The following is a 21,748-nucleotide window of genomic DNA, read 5'->3' as shown; positions in this document are numbered from 1 at the left end:
TGTCATTATAACAGTATAGTCAGTATATAACAGTAGTGTCATTATAACAGTATAGTCAGTATAACAGTATAGTCAGTATAACTGTATAGTCAGTATATAACAGTATAGTCAGTATAACAGTATAGTCAGTATAACAGTATAGTCAGTATATAACAGTATAGTCAGTATAACAGTATAGTCAGTATAACTGTATAGTCAGTATAACAGTATAGTCAGTATAACAGTATAGTCAGTATATAACAGTAGTGTCATTATAACAGTATAGTCAGTATAACAGTATAGTCAGTATATAACAGTAGTGTCATTATAACAGTAGTGTCATTATAACAGTATAGTCAGTATAACAGTATAGTCAGTATAACAGTATAGTCAGTATAACAGTATAGTCATTATAACAGTATAGTCAGTATAACAGTATAGTCAGTATAACAGTATAGTCAGTATAACAGTATAGTCAGTATATAACAGTAGTGTCATTATAACAGTATAGTCAGTATAACAGTATAGTCAGTATAACAGTATAGTCATTATAACAGTATAGTCATTATAACAGTATAGTCATTATAACAGTATAGTCAGTATAACTGTATAGTCAGTATATAACAGTATAGTCAGTATAACAGTAGTGTCATTATAACAGTATAGTCAGTATAACAGTATAGTCAGTATATAACAGTAGTGTCATTATAACAGTATAGTCAGTATAACAGTATAGTCATTATAACAGTATAGTCAGTATAACAGTATAGTCAGTATAACAGTATAGTCAGTATATAACAGTAGTGTCATTATAACAGTATAGTCAGTATAACAGTATAGTCAGTATAACAGTATAGTCCGTATAACAGGATAGTCATTCATTTTGTTCATTATGTAATAGTTGTACTATTTAAACCCTGACTCCACATTATAGTTTCATCATCCAGCTGTGAATCACAGTAATTAATGCTATAAGTCATTTCTTTAGAGAGCTGGATCTCTCTCTCTATAACACTGCATTGAATTAACTCTAAAGCCTGCAATGTATTGTTTATTTATGGTATTGGTGTAACCCATAAACACAGTTAAGCCGTCGTAGCTTTGTGTGTGTGTGTGTTTTCTCAGTGTAAACCAGTCCAGCTCCACATAGTACAGCAGGTTAATGTGGTCTATTTCAAGCTATTACTTTTTTTATAATAACACACACACACACATCCACACATCTACACCCTGCACTGCAGCTAAACTCTACCGCGACAGGGGAGCAAGAGGCTAGAGCTTAGTTGGGTTTCTACAAACCTTGTGTGAAAACAGTTAACGCATTCACATGAGTGGTGAGTTGATGGAACGAAACACAGTTCATTTCCATCACTCGCTCCTTCCCTTGCCATGACGTTTCAGTACCAGTACCATGACAGTCGACCTGAATGCTTGGTGTGATACTACAGAGTCACCATGAGTAACGTGTTCAAATCCTCTACAGGATATAATCTGGAGGTGTAACTCTCATTAAACTCCATCTCTCTGCTTCTCAGGGTGAATTATCTCTAAGACACCCTGCCTAGTATTAAGTAGTATTAACTCTTAATTCCTCTCGCTGCATTCTCCTCCGCTATACGCCTTCAATGTTACCAGCATCTGTGTGTGTGTGCGTGTGTGTGTGTACATGTGTGTCTCTACCAAGGACACCAGAGGGGATTCTCTGTAAAATCTGTTTTTTTTCTAGAAAACAAAGAGGGATTAGCTTCGGCCTGGAGGGAGAGCTGTCAGAAACACACTGCTCAGCATGGAGCCTGTCACACACACAGCCACACGGGCGCACACACACACACATGTCCCCTGTTCAAACATTGCCTCTTTGGAGAGCTGCCGACACAGACACTGGGCAAGTGCCCGTTTGGCAGTTCTGTTTAATGCTCTCATCAAAGCTTTCTAATATGACACCAGGCCTTTTCAGAGGAAGGCTACACTCACGCACCGTCCACACACACACACACACACACACACACACACACACACACACACACACACACACACACAGTGAAAGCCTGTTTTGCATAACACCATAAAGCCAATTCACTCCCTTCTGAATATGTTGTATGCCTTTAGTAATGAGAGCTGACATTCTAGAGAGAGAGCGAGAGAGTGAGAGAAGACCTCGATTTTACCCCGGCAGCGAAGGAAGGTTCATAACATATAAGTGATCATTTTAAAAGTTATAGTTAACGATCAACAGTGGAGAGAAAGGTGGAAATATTTAACCTGTCTCAGTAGGGTGACCTTACCTCATACTGTTCAAGGTTAAAAGACAGTGTTTAATATACCTGGACATATTCAATTAAATAAAAACATTCCTCTGTTTCCATAGAAATAGCATGCAATATATACCGTAATACAATTCAGGGGCGCAACTTTTGTTTCAGAAGTGGGGGGGGACATCATTTTTTTCTGTCGGATAAAAACTCCAAATAGCTTACCCGACCGCTTGGAGGCGTCCGCATGGTCCTAAAGCACACCGCAGCCTCGTTTTGTATCACATTCCAATGATAAAACTGTGGGGGACATAAATGCAATTTCAGAATGTAAGGGGGACATGTCCCCAGTGAAATTTGCACCCCTAATACAATTTAGTATCTAACTGAAGAAAGCGCTTGTTTGCCAAGTTTTGAATAGTTCTGTCTAAAGTCGAAAAGCCACAGAAGTACGTTAGCTGGTAAGAAACATGTCAGATAGTTACAGTAGTGTGTGTTTTGGGGTCGGTTTTCGATGAGATTTTAGGAACGTAATAATTACTTGCTGAATATTATTTATTTTTAAATATCGTCATCACTAAATCCAGCTCAAGTGAAAAGATCAGGTTTTCTCCTGAATGTTGAGTTTTAGCTCAATTCTCACCTGCACATATACAGAGACACATACATACATACATACATACATACATACATACATACATACATACATACATACACACACACACACACACACACACACACACACACACACACACACACACACACACACGTACATACATACATACATGTACACGTACACACCCTCTAACACACACTACTCCCACCTGCAACTTCAAATAAACACACAGCCAAACAGACAGCTTTCAGAACAGCTCCAGAGACTGATGTTCTAATGAATTCCTAGCTGGATATCAATGGAGAATTATTACATGACTTTGAACCTGCAGGATCAAAAAGATGCTGAAGCAAATAACCAACCAAGTTGGATGTCTTATTATGTAGCACCTGTTCACATGGGTTTATACGGACACAATTTACAGCTGAAGATAAAATCATATTAATCAGCTACTAATGCTGTTCATGTAGGAATGGGCTTACACACACACAATTCTCCTCCTCTGAAGTAAATTATATTTATGAAAAAAGAATGCACCTTTTATTTGGAGTAAGAGTTAGTAAATAAATTGAGAGTAAAAACATGGACATGTAGTTAGCTACAGGTAACATACAATCTGTGCCAGAAACATTTAGTTCTCTGGATGGATATATGAGGAAATATTATTCAATTATACAGTGTATCGTTTCCGGATTTGCAACACAATCTCACACTCAATTCGTGCAATTCCGTACAAAAATAATTTTAACAGATTTTGTTTGTTTTCGTGCGTTTTTGTCTAGATTTATTTGTGTGAAAGACACATTTTTGTGTGACTTAATTGGTAGGAAAATACACATTTTTGTGTGACTTCATTCATAGGATATACATTTTTGAGGGGTAAAGTTTGGAACAATCTTTTGAAAGTTATTAGAGCAATGCATGATGGGCAATGGTGTTCTACACTGCCTTTTTTTGTGTCCCATATTTATTTATATAAAAAAACAAACGTGTTAACAACCCACTATTTTTAATCAACCAGGTTGTCACCGAAATAATTATATTACAGTAGTAGCCTTACGTTGTTTTTCGTGGAGCCTACATTATACCATTTTGTTCATAATGCATTTTATACTCACTTTGTTTGTACTCATGTTGTACTCATGCAGACCTTTGGAACATCTACATTTTAAAAAGTCTAATAAATCTATGTAATATCGACTACACCATTGCATTATTAAATCCATTATTTATTTTAGACAGATATGTTAGGCAGATATAGATATGAAGAAAATGTCATCTATTTCAGAAGAACAGAATAGCACACTCTGAGTTGTCCATATTTTAGCTCCTGATCAGGCTATGCCATATTGTTGTGGGCTATACTAGTTCATTTAGCAGACAAGATTTGCTTAGAATTTCGTGGCATTATTTTATATTATTTTATAGTATGAAGAATACAATTGAACATAAGCTGAATAAAATAGTTATTTATGTAACTTTAGTTATGATATGACTTGCCTAGTTAAATAAAGGTTAAATAAAAATGTAAAAAATGATGGGCTATATGTTTTGATTTTTAAGGCTGCATGATGCGACTAATGATGATTTGAAAAAAGTTGCATGAAAGGCACGAGCTCTGCTTAGTTTTTTTGTGTTGCCGGTGCACACTTCATCAGTCTCTCATTCACATTTTGACAAGCACTTGATAATGCCTAGAATTTTCCGGCTGCATCCCCTTTGTGTTGCCGTAATGCCCCCTAAAAAAATATATGCCTTTTGCGGCCAGTGGGCATTGTGCTGAATATAATAATTACAATTCCCTTCTCCTTATAATCCCCTTCTCCCAGCTGCGTGCTTCTCACTCACATGGCTCTCAGTCACCTGATCGTGTCTTTCTCACAGGCTACAAGTGAAGACAGACACATCGGGGATGAAACTGTGCGTGTCCTTATCCAATTCTGAGGCACATATTGAAGATATTGAAAGAACTGTCCACATTTACTTTTCATCAACCAACAAGTTGAGTAGGCCTAACGAACATCAAAAGCACTAGCCTTTGTCAATCTACTATCCCCCATGATACAAAAGTTTACCTATTCTAGTCTGTGTTAGAAATAAATATTCCAAAGAGTCTGGGACAGTTGTGGGATGTGATAGATCCCAACTTAATACAACCACTAGCATAAAGAAATCTGTTTAAGCAATGAGCCTGACGCAACTGACGAGAACGTTCAGCTTAAAATGTTGATAAACTATTAGGCTATTTCTTCACATACATGGCAGTAGGCTATAAGTGCAAATGTTCCATTAGCAGGAAAACGCCATTCTTAAAAGTTACTGCAAATGCAATTATGCATGTAATGCTTTTATTATAAATGTGCATTTTTATGGTAAAAATTATCTTCCCCAAGTTTGAAACTCACACTCTGTGTATGTGTGCCAGTTAGGCTCTACACCCGTTGTAAAGTGTATTAATGTGTTTCATTTTAAGAAGTTATTTGGCCACTTTAGTTGGTACAAACCTTATGAAAAAATATAGGCCTATGTGCTAGGCTACATGAGGTGTGTGACTATGATTTGAAAAAGTCGCAAAAAAAAGCATTTGCTGTTTCTTGCATGACCATCAGCAGCATCAGAGCTTGGAGAGGCCTTATTAACGTGACTAAACGGTCATGTGGAATTTGACTTTCTTCCTGACTCTTGACCGCCGGTGTGGCGGTAATACGGTCACCGTAACAGCCCTAGTCATGTATTCATTATCTTTAACTGGTTAAATATTTGTAGTTTGCATGTTTCAGTAATGATTAACATGGTTAAATAGTCGTAAATCTCTGTTTGATTTAGCTTTTGGTATATTTTGCATTGTTATACATATTCTTTATACATATATTTTTCCACAGAAGAAAGCAACAATTAGTCAACATAGTACTGTAAATAAATTGACACTACCTGCTATAGAACGGAAATTGCTCTCCGTAAATAAATGGTGAGAAATGCTCAGTCTGAAGCCATTCGGCTATGGGTTTCCCAGCTCTATGATAATCATACAAGTTATATCTATCAGGAATCAAGGTAAGACCCAAGTGCAGAATGTGTGAAGTAACAATGTTTATTGTAACAACTGGGGCAGGCAAACGACAGGTCAAGGCAGGCAGGGGTCGATAATCCAGAGGTGGAGCAAACGTACAGGACGACAGTCAGGGTCAGGGACAGGCAGAGTTCAGTAATCCAGAGGTGGAGCAAAGGTACAGGACGGTAGGCAGGCTCAGGGACAGACAGAGTTCAGTAACCCAGAAGTGGAGCAAAGGTACAGGACGGCAGTCAGGCTTAGGCTCAGGGTCAGGGACAGGCAGAGTTCAGTAATCCAGAGGTGAAGCAAAGGTACAGGACGGCAGGCAGGCTCAGGGTCAGGGACAGGCAGAGTTCAGTAACCCAGAGGTGGAGCAAAGGTACAGGACGGCAGGCAGGGTCAGGGACAGGCAGAGTGGTCAGGCGGGCGGGTACAGGGTCAGGACAGGCAAGAGTCAAAAACCAGGAGGATGAGAAAAAGAGAGGCTGGGAAAAGACAAGAGCTGACAGGAAAAACACTGGTAAGCTTGACAAACAAGACTTCCCTGTGGCTCAGTTGGTAGAGCATGGTGTATGCAATGCCAGGGTTGTGGGTTCAATTCCCACGGGGGGCCAGTACAAAAAAAAAATGCATGAAATGTATGCATTCACTACTGTAAGTCGCTCTGAATAAGAGCATCTGCTAAATGACGTAAATGTAAAATGTAAGACGAACTGGCACAGACAGACAAAGAACACAGGTATGTATACCCAGAGGATAAGTGGGGAAGATGGATGACACCTGGAGGGGGTTGAGACAAGGACAGGTGAAACAGGTCAGGGTGTGACAATATCAGTGTATAAAGGGTTTATTTACAACCTATGGGGTATAAAATGTTGGGTATAGGAGCGTCTGAAAATAATTAAATACCCTAAACTATATTTGCACAAATTGAGTGTGAGATTGTGTTGGAATGTAAGACCATATAGATTAAGTACCATTTAGGAATCCCCATCATTTCTGCCTGGTTCACACTTATAGTTGATGTCATATTAACGATTCTGTACCCTCTACGGTACCTTTAATTCATATTTTATCGAGCAGGATTTATGGAGGTCATATCCTCAATGGAAGACATAAAAAGAAGATGTTTGAGGACTTTATAATGAGATTTTTATCATTAACTTTAAACCCAACCTTATACATACGTATATGATCATCTAGTAAGCATTTCTATCCAAAGCATCAACATTAAGTCCACTGTTGTGCTGCCAGCATCACGACCCAACCAAATTTGGATCCAACCAGATAGAACTTTTACAGACAATTTGTTCAGTCTTGTCGCATGTAGTCATGCTCAAACCCATTGACATAGCCATACGAACCACCTAGCATGGGCATCTAGTGCCTACCGGTGTGTCAGGCCCCCCAGAGTGTGGTAAATCACCAGTTTAGAAGGGACAGTGGGAAACTGGTAAAGGTTTCCAAGGTTACAGGTGTTGTTAGACTCCCATGCTACAGACCTGGCTAATGTTCAATTACACATGCATGAAGGACACAGTCACACTCTCACTCTCTCCCTCTCTCTCTCTCTCTCCCTCCCTCCCTCTCTCTGTCTCTCCCTTTTTCTCTCTTTCACTCTCTCTGTCTCTCTCTACCTCATTGGCTGGAGTAGATTGATTGAGACAAATTGTCACCTTGTCACAGCCACAGCCAATATCTATGACTTGTTACAATATTAATGCTCGTCATAAATAAGAAGTGTCAATCTAGGCTCTAATTAGGGAGAATGTGCCCCCCCCCGAACACACACACCTTTACATTTCCACAGACAATGAGCTCAAAATCATTTTCCCCCTCATCCTCTTCTTTTATTCTTTTCATACAATTCTTTTCTTGTTTTCTTTCTTTTCTCCCTTATTTCTGTGTTCATTGTGAGCATCACAGATCTGTAGCCTGGGGTAACGTTCCTGTATAACAGACACCCTGACTGACTCGCTGGGCTAATTGTTCAGTGTGTCACATCAGTTTGATTAGTTGGAGAGTTGTCCCCCTGCTGCTAATCTGCCTGTGAGGAACCATTGGTGATGGCTGTTATATTTCTGCTGATGTCTCACAATGACAAGAAAACAATGGAAAGCTTTTCCTTCTCCTCGATTTCAGGCAGCCAAAGAGAGCAATTTCTTTGTGTGTGGGGGTGGCTTTTGTCCATTCATGTGTGTACCCTTCCCAGTAGATGGCATCCACAGCCAGCTCTGTAAACCTCAAAGGTCAAGTCACCAGAAACATCAGTCCATTACCAGAGCAAATGACTTATTCACCAGGAAAGAGAGGGAGACAGAGACAGAGACAGAGAGACACAAAGAGAGAGGTAGAGACACAGACAGACACACAGAGAGAAGGAGAAAGATAGAGAGAGAGAGGAAGAGGGAGAGAGAGAGATTTCACTAAAATGATGAGGAACCCTCAGTTTTAGAGTGATTTCACAGAGTGTGTGGTTATATTTCGTCAGAACTTGATGAGAGTAGCGTAGATCTGCTCAAGAAACTTCTGAAGCGTAGCCTCCCAAGTGTGAGATACAGGAATGGGTGGTGTGTGTGTGTGTGTGTGTGTGTGTGTGTGTGTGTGTGTGTGTGTGTGTGTGTGTGTGTGTGTGTGTGTGTGTGTGTGTGTGTGTGTGTGTGTGTGTGTGTGTGTGTGTGTGTGTGTGTGTGTGTGTGTGAGGCGTTAATGGAGAGTGAAGGTCATGTAAATGTCACTACTAAGGGCAGGAGCACCGTGACAGAGAGAGTGTGTCACATACACAATGATGAGACCTTCTGGCCGACACACACACACACACACACACACACACACACACACACACACACACACACACACACACACACACACACACACACACACACACACCACCTCAACCTCTTTCTAGAGTATAGTTCCATTAATCTAAGACTTGTTGGTAATTCTGTGAATAAACACACATGGTCTTCTCTTGTCCATCAATGAATCAACAATCACACCTGGAGAAAACACACCGTGCAGGTTCAGAAGGGTTCCTGTGCATAATGTGTTAACCACGTTACAGCTGACACACCCCACAAGCTGTTACCTCTCCTGGGAATTGTATCAGGACATTGATGTGATGTCACAGCTGTTCTTAGAGAAGACTAAAAACATACTAAGTGAACCAGCAGTGTGTTTTCCCTTTATGTCTGATACGTTGAATACCTGCCTACAGTATATGGTGTCTGTATGGTGAGTTACACTGTGTCAGTCTGTGTGGTGAGTTACACTGTGGGTCAGTCTGTATGGTGAGTTACACTGTGGGTCAGTCTGTATGGTGAGTTACACTGTGTCAGTCTGTGTGGTGAGTTACACTGTGGGTCAGTCTGTATGGTGAGTTACACTGTGTGTCAGTCTGTGTGGTGAGTTACACTGTGTGTCAGTCTGTATGGTGAGTTACACTGTGTGTCAGTCTGTATGGTGAGTTGCACTGTGTGTCAGTCTGTGTGGTGAGTTACACTGTGTGTCAGTCTGTATGGTGAGTTACACTGTGTCAGTCTGTGTGGTGAGTTACACTGTGTGTCAGTCTATAGGGTGAGTTACACTGTGGGTCAGTCTATAGGGTGAGTTACACTGTGTGTCAGTCTATAGGGTGAGTTACACTGTGGGTCAGTCTGTATGGTGAGTTACACTGTGTATCAGTCTATAGGGTGAGTTACACTGTGGGTCAGTCTGTATGGTGAGTTACACTGTGTGTCAGTCTGTATGGTGAGTTAGACTGTGTGTCAGTCTGTATGGTGAGTTACACTGTGGGTCAGTCTGTATGGTGAGTTACACTGTGTGTCAGTCTATATGGTGAGTTACACTGTGTGTCAGTCTGTATGGTGAGTTACACTGTGTGTCAGTCTGTATGGTGAGTTGCACTGTGTGTCAGTCTGTATGGTGAGTTACACTGTGTGTCAGTCTGTATGGTGAGTTACACTGTGTCAGTCTGTGTGGTGAGTTACACTGTGTGTCAGTCTATAGGGTGAGTTACACTGTGGGTCAGTCTGTATGGTGAGTTACACTGTGTGTCAGTCTGTATGGTGAGTTACACTGTGCGTCAGTCTATAGGGTGAGTTACACTGTGTGTCAGTCTGTATGGTGAGTTACCCTGTGTATCAGTCTGTATGGTGAGTTACACTGTGTGTCAGTCTGTATGGTGAGTTACACTGTGTGTCAGTCTGTATGGTGAGTTACACTGTGTGTCAGTCTGTATGGTGAGTTACACTGTGGGTCAGTCTGTATGGTGAGTTACACTGTGTGTCAGTCTGTATGGTGAGTTACACTGTGTGTCAGTCTGTATGGTGAGTTACACTGTGTGTCAGTCTGTATGGTGAGTTGCACTGTGTGTCAGTCTGTATGGTGAGTTACACTGTGTGTCAGTCTGTGTGGTGAGTTACACAGTGGGTCAGTCTGTAGGGTGAGTTACACTGTGGGTCAGTCTGTATGGTGAGTTACACAGTGCGTCAGTCTGTGTGGTGAGTTACACTGTGTGTCAGTCTGTATGGTGAGTTACACTGTGTCAGTCTGTGTGGTGAGTTACACTGTGTCAGTCTGTGTGGTGAGTTACACTGTGTGTCAGTCTGTGTGGTGAGTTACACTGTGTCAGTCTGTATGGTGAGTTACACTGTGTCAGTCTGTATGGTGAGTTACACTGTGTGTCGGTCTGTATGGTGAGTTACACTGTGTGTCGGTCTGTAGGGTGCGTTACACTGTGTGTCAGTCTGTATGGTGAGTTACACTGTGTCAGTCTGTGTGGTGAGTTACACTGTGTGTCAGTCTGTGTGGTGAGTTACACTGTGTCAGTCTGTATGGTGAGTTACACTGTGTCAGTCTGTATGGTGAGTTACACTGTGTGTCAGTCTGTATGGTGAGTTACACTGTGTGTCAGTCTGTATGGTGAGTTACACTGTGTGTCAGTCTGTAGGGTGAGTTACACTGTGCGTCAGTCTGTAGGGTGAGTTACACTGTGCGTCAGTCTGTATGGTGAGTTACACTGTGTGTCAGTCTGTATGGTGAGTTACACTGTGCGTCAGTCTGTATGGTGAGTTACACTGTGCGTCAGTCTGTATGGTGAGTTACACTGTGTGTCAGTCTGTGTGGTGAGTTACACTGTGTGTCAGTCTGTATGGTGACTTACACTGTCTGTCAGTCTATAGGGTGAGTTACACTGTGTCAGTCTATAGGGTGAGTTACACTGTGTGTCAGTCTGTATGGTGAGTTACACTGTGGGTCAGTCTGTATGGTGAGTTACACTGTGTGTCAGTCTGTATGGTGAGTTACACTGTGTGTCAGTCTATAGGGTGCATTACACTGTGTGTCAGTCTGTATGGTGAGTTACACTGTGGGTCAGTCTGTATGGTGAGTTACGCTGTGTGTCAGTCTATAGGGTGAGTTACACTGTGTGTCAGTCTGTATGGTGAGTTACACTGTGTGTCAGTCTGTATGGTGAGTTACACTGTGTGTCAGTCTGTATGGTGAGTTACACTGTGGGTCAGTCTGTATGGTGAGTTACACAGTGTGTCAGTCTTTCGGGTGAGTTACACTGTCGGTCAGTCTATAGGATGAGATACACTGTGCGTGTGTTTCTTTAGTGTGAATTACGGTATGATTTACAGTGTGTGTGTGTGTGTGTGTGTGTGTGTGTGTGTGTGTGTGTTGTTTTTCACCTTTAAACTTGTTTTAGGGGCTAATTCCCTCTTTAGTGATCTGCTCACTGGTTCGCGTAAAGCTCCAGTCATGAAATGGCTACATATCGATCCTTACAGAGGCAGATTTATTACATAGCCTACGGTGTGTACCTGCTCGCCCTCTGAAGCAGAATTGGTGGAGGAAATAGATACACACACTGTGAGACATGTTCACCTTACATTTTGGTCGTTTAGCAGATGCTCTCATCCAGAGCGACTTACAGGAGCAATTAGGGTTAAGTGCTTGCTCAAGGGCACATTGACAAATGTTTCACTTAGTCGGCTCAGGGACGCAGACCAGCGACCTTTCAGTTACTGGCCCAACTCTCTTAACCATTGGGTTACCTGCGTCTTTAATATCTTAATTTACTTTTTTCTTTGTCTCTTTTAGCTTTTCTATTATTTCTACACACTTCTGTCTGTTTACTTGTCTTTTTTCTCCTCTAACTATAACTTCTCTCCTTCCCTCTCCTCCCCTCCTCTCCCCTCCGCTCCTCCCCTCTCCTCCCCTCCCCTAATCTCCGCTCCTCTCCTCCTCTCTCCTCCCCTAACCTCCCCTCTGCTCTTCCTCTCTCCTCCCCTAACCTCCCCTCTGCTCCTCCCCTCTCCTCCCCTTACCTCCTCTCCCCTCCCTTCCGTTCCTCCCCTCTCCTCCCCTACGCTCCTCTCCTCTCCTCTCCTCTCCTCTCCTCTCCTCTCCTCTCCTCTCCTCTCCTCTCTATTATTTCTACACACTTCTGTCTGTTTACTTCTCTTTTTTCTCCTCTAACTATAACTTCTCTCCTTCCCTCTCCTCCCCTCCTCTCCCCTCCTCCTCCGCTTTCCTCCCCTCCCCTAATCTCCCCTCCGCTCCTCTCCTCCTCTCTCCTCCCCTAACCTCCCCTCTGCTCCTCCCCTCTCCTCTCCTCTCCTCCCCTATCCTCCGCTCCTCCCCTCCCCTCCGTTCCTGTCCTCCCCTCCGCTCCTCTCCTCTCCTCCCCTAACCTCCACTCCTCTCCTCTCTTCTCCTCTCCTCTTCTCCCCTCCGCTCCGCTCCTCCCCTCTCCTCCCCTCTCTCCTCTCCTCTCCTCCCCTAACCTCCCCTCTCTCCTCTCCTCCCCCTATAGACCAGATGCAGCTGGTCAGTGACCAGGTGATGAACTATGTCTTTTATCCCTATTTCCCACATGTAGCCCCATCCTCCCCCGGTGTCGACTCCGCCTCTTTACAGCGAGCAGGCAGCCACAGCGCCGGTGGAAGCAGCCACAGCGCCGGAGGAAGTTATGGTCGTGGGGGTGCCAACAACTACGCTACAGTGGGCCCAGGCTATACAGCAGAGGCCTATGCTACGGACCCCTACACTGCAGATCCCTACCGTACACTACAGTACTGCCCATCTGTAGAGTCTCCTTACAGCAAATCTGGACCAGCCATGCCACCTGAGGGCACACTGGCTAGATCACCATCTATAGACTCCATACAGAAAGACCCGAGGTAGGATCAGGCATGCACACACACATGCATACACACACACATGTACACACACACATGCACACACACACACACATTCACGCACACACACATACTCCTACACACACTCCCACACCATCCCCCACACACCTTCACACAACATCAATCACCATTTCAATCATAGTGTCTGACCTGCAAATCCCCATAGGTCTATCCTGTGGCGGTCACTGGCCTGTGTTACCACACATATTAATTCCCATGTTAATCGATGACTGTCAATCGATCACTGTCAATCAATCAGCAACATACAGAGCTGTGTGGTGGGGCTGTAGAGACTAGTAGGAGAGCAGAGAGGTTCACTCTGGAGGGAACTGACAGTCATGTGTGACAGACAGTACTAGTGTTTACACTTGACCTCTCCTTGGGGGGTATTGATTTGAAAACACAGCAGGATACTTTATATCACAGGAGGTTGGTGGCACCTTAATTGGGGAGGACGGGCTCGTGGTAATGGCTGGAGCGGAAAAGGTGGAATGGTATCAAATACATCAAACACATGGTTTGATACCATTCCATTTGCTCCATTCCAGCCATTATTATGAGCCATCCTCCCCTCAGCAGCCTCCACTGACACACACACACACACAAACACACACACACACAAACACACACACAAAAGACAGAGAGACTGAAGTAGACATTACTGTACCAGCAGAGAGACATATCTTTTCAGTCTCACTCTCTCCACCTCTCCTTCCCACTGTGCTGTGTTGTAGCCCAGCCTTCCTGGTGTGTTTCATTATTTCAACTAACCTGCTCCACTCCCAGTGTATATATATATATAAATATATATTTCAGACAGTGTTCATGTTGAAATACCTTCATTAAGGAGAGAATAAGGCTGTGACTGGGCTAGCTCTCAGCAGCATCCATCAATCTGTAGAGAGAGGGAGACAGAGGAGGGATTGTGATGGAAGGAGGAATAGAGAAAAGGGAAGGAGAGAAGACGGTGATGAAAGAGGGGTGTCGGGGACGCCGTGAGAGTTATTTAAGATACTCTTCAAAGAGGTAGGGTTTCAGACAGTTTCGAGAGATGGGCAGGGACTCCGCTGTCCTGACTTTAGGGGGAATCTTGTTCCACAATTGGGGTGCCAGGACAGAGAAGAGCTTTGACTTGGCTGAAAGGGAGCTGCTCTCCCGTAAGGGTGGGAGGTCCAAGAGACCAGAGGGGGCGGAACGGAGTACTCGGGTTGGGATGTAGTGTTTGAGCCTGAAGGTAGGGAGGTGCAGTTCCTCTTGCTGCTCCCTAGGCAAGCACCATGGTCTTGAAGATGATGCAGCTTCGACTGGAAGCCAGTTGCACGTGCGGAGGAGCGGGGTGACATGGGGGAACCTAGGAAGTTTAAACAACAGGCGGGCTGCTGCATTCTGGATAAGTTACAGGAGTTTGATGGCACAAGTGGGGAGCCCAGCCAACAGAGAGTTGCAGTAGTCTAGACAGGCGATGACACGCGCCTGGATTAGGTTTTCTTTGTGAGGAAAGGTCGTACTCTACCGATGTTGTAGCGCATGAACCTGCAAGAGCGAGTCACGGCTTTGACTCTTGCAGAGAAGGTTCTTTGCACTATGGGAGGGGGACACTGTTGAATTGTCAACTGTGATGGAGAGGTCTTGGAGTGGGCAGGCCTTTCCCGGGAGGAAGAGCAGCTCCATTTTGTTGAGGTTGAGCTTGAAGTGGTGGGCCAACTTCCAAGCTGATATGTCTGCCAGGCATGCACCACCTGGGTGTCACCACCTGGGTGTCAGAAGGGGTAAGGTGAAGAGTAGTTGAGTGCCAAAACACCCACATCAAATACATAACACATAACACATAATACATGGCAGAAATAGAATACAGGACACTTAAAACTTTACAGGACATTTTTTCATGATGGAAACTGAAATGTTAAAATGTGATTGCTGTAAAGATCATTTTAGGGAAAACATTCAAGAGCGAGAGTTGTTGTACAGTCTGACAGCAGTGGGTAGAGTGGCGTTTCTCAGGGGACATTCGGGTAGTGATACAGGACAGTTGGTGGCTGTTTCTCAGGAGCCTGGTGGTGCAGTCACCTTGTTTTGGAGGGAGCAGGTCATGCAGTGTTCTAGAGTGTGCATGTCCTTCACCAGGTGCACTGTGGTTTGACTCCTCCACCTCTGGAGATTATCCTCAGGGCCCTCCTCTGCACCCTGTCCAGTTGGGCCTGCTGCTTTTTGTTGCATCTAACTAACAGCACTCCACCAGTGTAGTGTATACTGTGACCAGATCTTCAGTGGGTAGGCCATTTCTGGCGTTTTGAGGCCTTCCTCACTGACTGCTCCACATGTGTGTCACCACTGAGGTTGGAATCTAGATGAAAACCAAGATAGTTGGTCGTTGATACTACTGGTACTTCCTGTCCTCCGAGGATTATTGGTGCAGGTTGTGGAGGGTCTCTTGAAAAAATAATCCAGATTTCCACAGACGTTTTCCCATTCAGGAGCATGTTGTTGGACACTTCCAGCTGCTTTGCCTCCAATCCCATGGAAGTGTCCTCCTGGATGCTGGTAGCGGTATGGCCTAGGACAGCCCTACATCATCAGCGTACCCAGTGTCCAAAGTGTCACTGAAGACAACTTTTCGGGTGGACATGTGAAGTAGAAACTGATATGGTGAGACAACGCCACCTTGTGGCATACCAGAGGTCACCTCTGACCAAGGGCTGAATGTGCCATTCGTCATCAACCCCTGCCTTCTTCCAGTGGTGGAGCTGCGGAGCCAGGCTATTAAACTTGGACACAGTTCTATTCAGACATATGTTGCGTGGTCTACTCGATCAAAGGCTTTGGGACAAGTAACACCCTCACCATAGTTGTTTTTTTGGAGTCTGTAGCTGTCAGCCAGTAGCAGTGCTTGACTTTGTGAGGTAGGCATACTGGTTTGGGCACTCAGATAGGACTGGAATTTGTTTTTTCCTGAGAGATTAGCAAGTTAGAGAGATCGGCCTCCAGTCACTCGTTGTACATGGGTTTGACACGTTAGGTATGGGACACACATTGTCGGTCTTCCAGGCGGCAGGAACAGTCCCCTGCCAGTTGGTGATGTTAGCTATGTGTGTGATGACAGGGGCTAGATCTTCTGCTCTTTTAGTAGCCAGACTGGAATGGCATCAGGCCCATACATTTTCCACAGGCTGGGTCTGGTCAGTGCTTGCTTTATTTGGCCAATGCTGCACACAGCTCAACCTACTTAGTAGGCATGGGCAGGGGCAAGGTGACAAGAGGTGTGGTGTTTGTCCATGCCTCAGAAAATAAGCCATTTAAAACATCAGCCACATCATCTTCTTCAACTCCTTCAACCTGCATTCTCCCACCTGATGTTTTCTTTCGTCCCAGTCCTTTGTTAATGAAGTCCCACCATTCATTGGGGTTTTTCTTCTTTAGGTCCTGGATTTCAGTTTTGTAGTAGTTTTTCTTTTCTTTCTTGATAAGAATTTGCACTGTGTTTCTGAATTGTCTCTTTTTCATTGTTTTCCCCCCATCTGTTGAGTCTTCCATCTTTTCCTGATGGTAGCCTTTATTTTTTCAGTCATCCAGGGCTTGTCCAGAGTTGTTGTTTTCTTATTTCTGATTGGCGTGCATACATCAAGTGTAGTTTGAATGCAGAAGTTGAATGGCTACACCTTTGCATCAATGCTCTCCACCTCATATATGGCAGACCATTCAGTACTGTCCATACACCAAGGCAAAGTCTCCTTTCTGTTCTGGGTTACCAGATGGCATTTTTGCCGCTGCACCTCACTTCTTCCCCCTGATGTTGTGTTTGGGGAGAACAGCAGACATTATGATCACTAGAGCTGAGAGGAGCAAGTACACTGGGGGTGTTGAAGTAATTTATTTATTTATTTATATTGATCAGATCTAGGGTGGACTCCCCTTTAGTCTTGTTTCATGTCTGGATGGGAGTTTGTCAGCATCTTGATGGGCAGGTGATTAAAGTCTTCACACAGGATGAGACCCATTTGGGGAGAGCACATCCTGATCACATCAACGGTGTTGATGAGATAATCCACAGTGTTCTGCTGAAGTGTTTTGTCATATGTCCATGGTGGATGTTAGAGTCCTCCCACTACCAGTTGAAACTGACCTGGGGAATCATTTAGGACGGAGCTGAAGCCACACACACTCAAAGTCCTCTTTCTCTAGGTCAGTTCATCTCTTTACCTGCATAATGTGATTCACATACATAGCAACGCCCCCTCCTCTCATCCCCTCTCTGGACCGTCTTAACAGCTGATAGTCTTGTATGAAAATAAATTCATCTGGGATATTTTCGTGGGTTCATTTTTCAGTGAGACATCCAATTTCTGTGTTTACTGACTGAAGAAGCAGTTCAAATTCATCCATGTTGCTTGTCAATGGTCTTGAATTACAAACACGCACATTCAACGTTTTTGAGGCATTTTTGGATGTATTTGCGAAATCACATATTTCAGTTAGAACTCTGCATTCACGTGAACGATTGTGCATCGGATGTATTTCCGGTCTGCGACCTTCGATTGTCAGTATCGATCGTCTGTCTGCTCTTATCGGCTGTATTTCCTCTCGCCCGGCTTCTTATCCCCAATCACTGAAGTTTGTCTCAGATATGCAGTGCCAGTGGAGGTGAATGTGTTTTTTAAGTCCGTAAAAAATGCAATGAGTATTCCAAAACGTTTGTACAATCCATCATTGTCAGAGTCATGCTTAATCTGTTAAAAGAGCAGGAAAAGTACGCACTGCGACTGAAAACAGCTATAAAAAAAAAAAAACATTTCAAACTTATGTTACTCTCAAGCCTGGAAGCCACACCTACAGCTGGCAGTTAGAGGGGAGGTAGAGAGAGGTAGAGCAGAATAACAGACAGAGAGAGAGAGCTGTCTTCATATGCGGCATTCAGAGTCGGCCTTGAGAGGGAATGACTTCACTCAGAGAGAGAAATGAGAGAGAGAGAGCTGTCTTCATATGCGGCATTCAGTGTCAGCCTTGAGAGGGAATGACTTCACTCAGAGAGAGAAATGAGAGCGAGAGGGAGAGCTTTTAATGTCCAAGGTGATCAGAGCTATTCACAGAACACTATTCACAGAACACTATTCACAGAAATACAGTATGATAGAATATGAATAGCTCTTTGCTTCCACAACACTCACATTCATTGTCCTCAGTGAAGCCTGCCTGTCAGCTTGCTACTATAGTGTGTGTATGTGTGCAACCTGGCATGTCGTATTATTCTGTATGTAAATCTGAAAGACATTTAGGATGATATGTTACATTTGGTAGGGTTGGGTGGGCGTATAATGCGGATGTCTAGCAACCCAAAAGTTATGAGTTCAAGTCTCATCACGGAAAACTTTAGCATTTTAGCTAATTAGCAAGTTTTCAACGACTTACCACTTAGCATGTTAGCTAAACCTAACCCTACACTTAAACCTTTTAGCTAAGCCTTGGCCTAACCCTAACCTTAATCCTTTAACCTAACTCCTAAACTTAACCGGAACCTTAATTCTTTAACCTAACTCCTAAACTTAACCCTACACCCTAGCCTAGCTAACATTAGTGAGCTAGCTAGCATTAGCCACCTAGCCACCTACCTAGAATTCGTAACATATCATTAGTTTGCAAATTAGTAACACATATGATTCGTTTGAGGAAACTAGGCATATGTTGCACGTCACTACTTCACAGGAGAGCCATTATGCTGTCCCGTAGTAAAACTGCAGAAGTGTTGCTCTCCACTTTCTGGAGGACATAGTTTTGAAATCAGTGGAATTAGAGTATGATAGCTAAGGAGATGGAAAAAACACCTGTCTCCGGATTACATCTTCAAACTAAGGGCAACCATGGCATCCTTGACAGTAACCATTTCAATAGAATGTTCATGATGTCACTGCGACAACTGTTGATAGACGTAGCTGGTAAATTCGCTCTGTCTATCTACTCTGATTTCAAAGCACTCTCGTCTGAGTGTGCCAGAGAGCAGAATAACTGACAAATTTACAAACGCTCAACATCCGGTCAGAAGTTTACATACACTAAGTTGACTGTGCCTTTAAACAGCTTGGAAAATTCCAGAAAATGATGTCATGGCTTTAGAAGCTTCTGATAGGCTAACTGACATAATTTGAGTCAATTGAAGGTGTACCTGTGGATGTATTTCAAGGCCTACCTTCAAACTCAGTGCCTCTTTGCTTGACATCATGGGAAAATCAAAAGAAATCAGCCAAGACCTCAGCAAAAAAATTGGAGACCTCCACAAGTCTGGTTCATCCTTAGGAGCAAATTCCAAATGCCTGAAGGTACCACGTTCATCTGTACAAACAATAGTATGCAAGTAGAAACACCGTGGGACCACGCAGCCGTCATACCGCTCAGGAAGGAGACGCGTTCTGTCTCCTAGAGATGAACGTACTTTGGTGCGAAAAGTGCAAATCAATCCCAGAACAACAGCAAAGGACCTTGTGAATATGCTGGAGGAAACAGGTACAAAAGTATTTATATCCACAGTAAAACGAGTCCTATATCGACATAACCTGAAAGGCTGCTCAGCAAGGAAGAAGCCACTGCTCCAAAACTGCCATAAAAAAGCCAGACTACGGTTTGCAACTGCACATGGGGACAAAGATCGTACTTTTTGGAGAAATGTCCTCTGGTATGATGAAACAGAAATAGAACTGTTTGGCCATAATGACCATCGTTATGTTTGGAGGAAAAAGGGGGAGGCTTGCAAGCCGAAGAACACCATCCCAACCGTCAAGCATGGGGGTGGCAGCATTATGTTGTGGGGGTAATTTAGGGACTGGTGCACTTCACAAAATAGATGACGTAATGAGGTAGGAAAATTATGTGGATATATTGAAGCAACATCTCAGGACATGAGTCAGGAAGTTCAAGCTTGGTCGCACATGGGTCTTCCAAATGGACAATGACCCCAAGCATACTTCCAAAATTGTGGCAAAATGGCTTAAGGACAACAAAGTCAAGGTATTGGAGTGGCCATCACAAAGCCTTGACCTCATTCCTATAGAAAATTTGTGGACAGAACTCAAAAAGCATGTGCGAGCAAGGAGGCCTACAAACCTGACTCAGTTACACCAGCTCTGTCAGGAGGAATGGGCCAAAATTCACCAAACTTATTGTGGGAAGCTTGTGGAGCATTTCACGAAACGTTTGACCCAAGTTCAACAGTTTAAAGGCAATGCTACAAAATACTAATTGAGTGTATGTAAACTTCTGACCCACTGAGAATGTGATGAAAGAAATAAAAGCTGAAATAAATCATTCTCTTTGCTATTATTTTGACATTTCACATTCTTAAAATAAAGTGGTTATCCTCACTGACCTAAGACAGGGAATTTACTAGGATTAAATGTCAAGAATTGTGAAAAACTGAGTTTAAATGTAGTTGGCTAAGGTGTATGTAAACTTCCCAATTCAACTGTAGATGAGACTCAGGACCATATCCAATCTAACACTGTATCCACCCAGAGTAAATATGCATGGCGATGCATATAATCTTATATAGTGAATGTTTTATTAATATAATATAGTCTAAGTGATGTGATGTGCGCATGTGCTCGACGTACACTACAGTACCAAAAGTATGTGGACACCTGCTCGTCGAACATCTCATTCCAAAATCATGTGCATTAATATGGAGTTGATACCCCTTTGCTGCTATAACAGCCTCCACTCCCCACATTGCTGCGGGGACTTGCTTCCATTCAGCCACAAGAGCATTAGTGAGGTCAGGCACTGATGTTGGGTGATTAGGCCTGGCTCGTAGTCAACGTTCCAATTCATCCCAAAAGTGTTCAATAGCATTGAGGTCAGGTTTCTGTGTAGGCCAGTCAAGTTCTTCCACACAGATCTCAACAAACCAATTCTGTATGGACCTCGCTTTGTGAACGAGAGCATGTTTCCACTGCTCAAGAGTCCAATGGCGGTGACTTTTACACCACTCCAGCCAACGCTTGGCATTGTGCATGGTGATCTTAGGCTTGTGTACAGCTGCTCAGCCATAGAAACCCATTTCATGAAGCTTCCGACGAACAGTTCTTGTGCTAACGTTGCTTCCAGAGGCAGTTTGGAACTTGGTTGTGAGTGTTGCAACTGAGGACAAGCGACTTTTATGCGCTACGCACTTCAGCACTCGGCCAACCCATTCTGTGAGCTTGTGTGGCCTACCACTTCACAGCTGAGCCGTTGTTGCTCCTAGAAGTTTCCACTTCACAATAACAGCACTTCGAGTTGATCGGGGAAGCTCTAGAAGGGCAGAAATTTGATGAACTGTCTTGTTGGTTGGTGGAATCCTATGACGGTGCCACGTTGAAAGTCATTGAGCTCTTCAGTACGGTGACCATTCTGCGGGTCATGTTCGATATGGAGATTGCATGGCTGTGTGCTCGATTTTATACACCTGCCAGCAACGGGTGTGGCAGAAATAGCCGAATCTACGAATTTGAAGGGGTGTCCACATACTTTTGGCCAAGTGGTGTATATCTTAGCCAGCAGCTTGTGTTAAACCCCAGACAGTGTGTGAAAGTGGTTGGCTTTGTAACACATATGCTAAGGCAGCCCTCTGGGGCTGAAGCGCTTAGCGATGTAGTGTGTGAGTGTTCCCATAGGCCTGTTA

The 21,748-nt window shown here is 43.6% G+C and overlaps 1 protein-coding gene across 2 annotated transcripts in view; it reads left to right on the top strand.

Annotated features, from left to right (window-relative positions):
• The window catches only part of LOC106578422 (catenin delta-2), a 462,724-nt gene that overhangs the window by 225,061 nt on the left and 215,915 nt on the right, over nt 1-21,748 (top strand). For both annotated transcript variants that reach the window (XM_014157181.2, XM_014157182.2), the window contains exon 12: nt 12,786-13,086. In XM_014157181.2, the coding sequence (XP_014012656.2) occupies nt 12,786-13,086 (301 nt within the window). The remainder of the gene's footprint in view (nt 1-12,785; nt 13,087-21,748) is intronic.

The sequence above is a fragment of the Salmo salar genome, chromosome ssa19, assembly GCF_905237065.1.
Source record: "Salmo salar chromosome ssa19, Ssal_v3.1, whole genome shotgun sequence".
In the NCBI taxonomy this organism is placed as follows: Eukaryota; Metazoa; Chordata; class Actinopteri; order Salmoniformes; family Salmonidae; genus Salmo; species Salmo salar.
The sequence above is the reverse complement of the archived record's forward strand: the minus strand, read 5'-3'. Positions and strand labels throughout refer to the sequence as shown.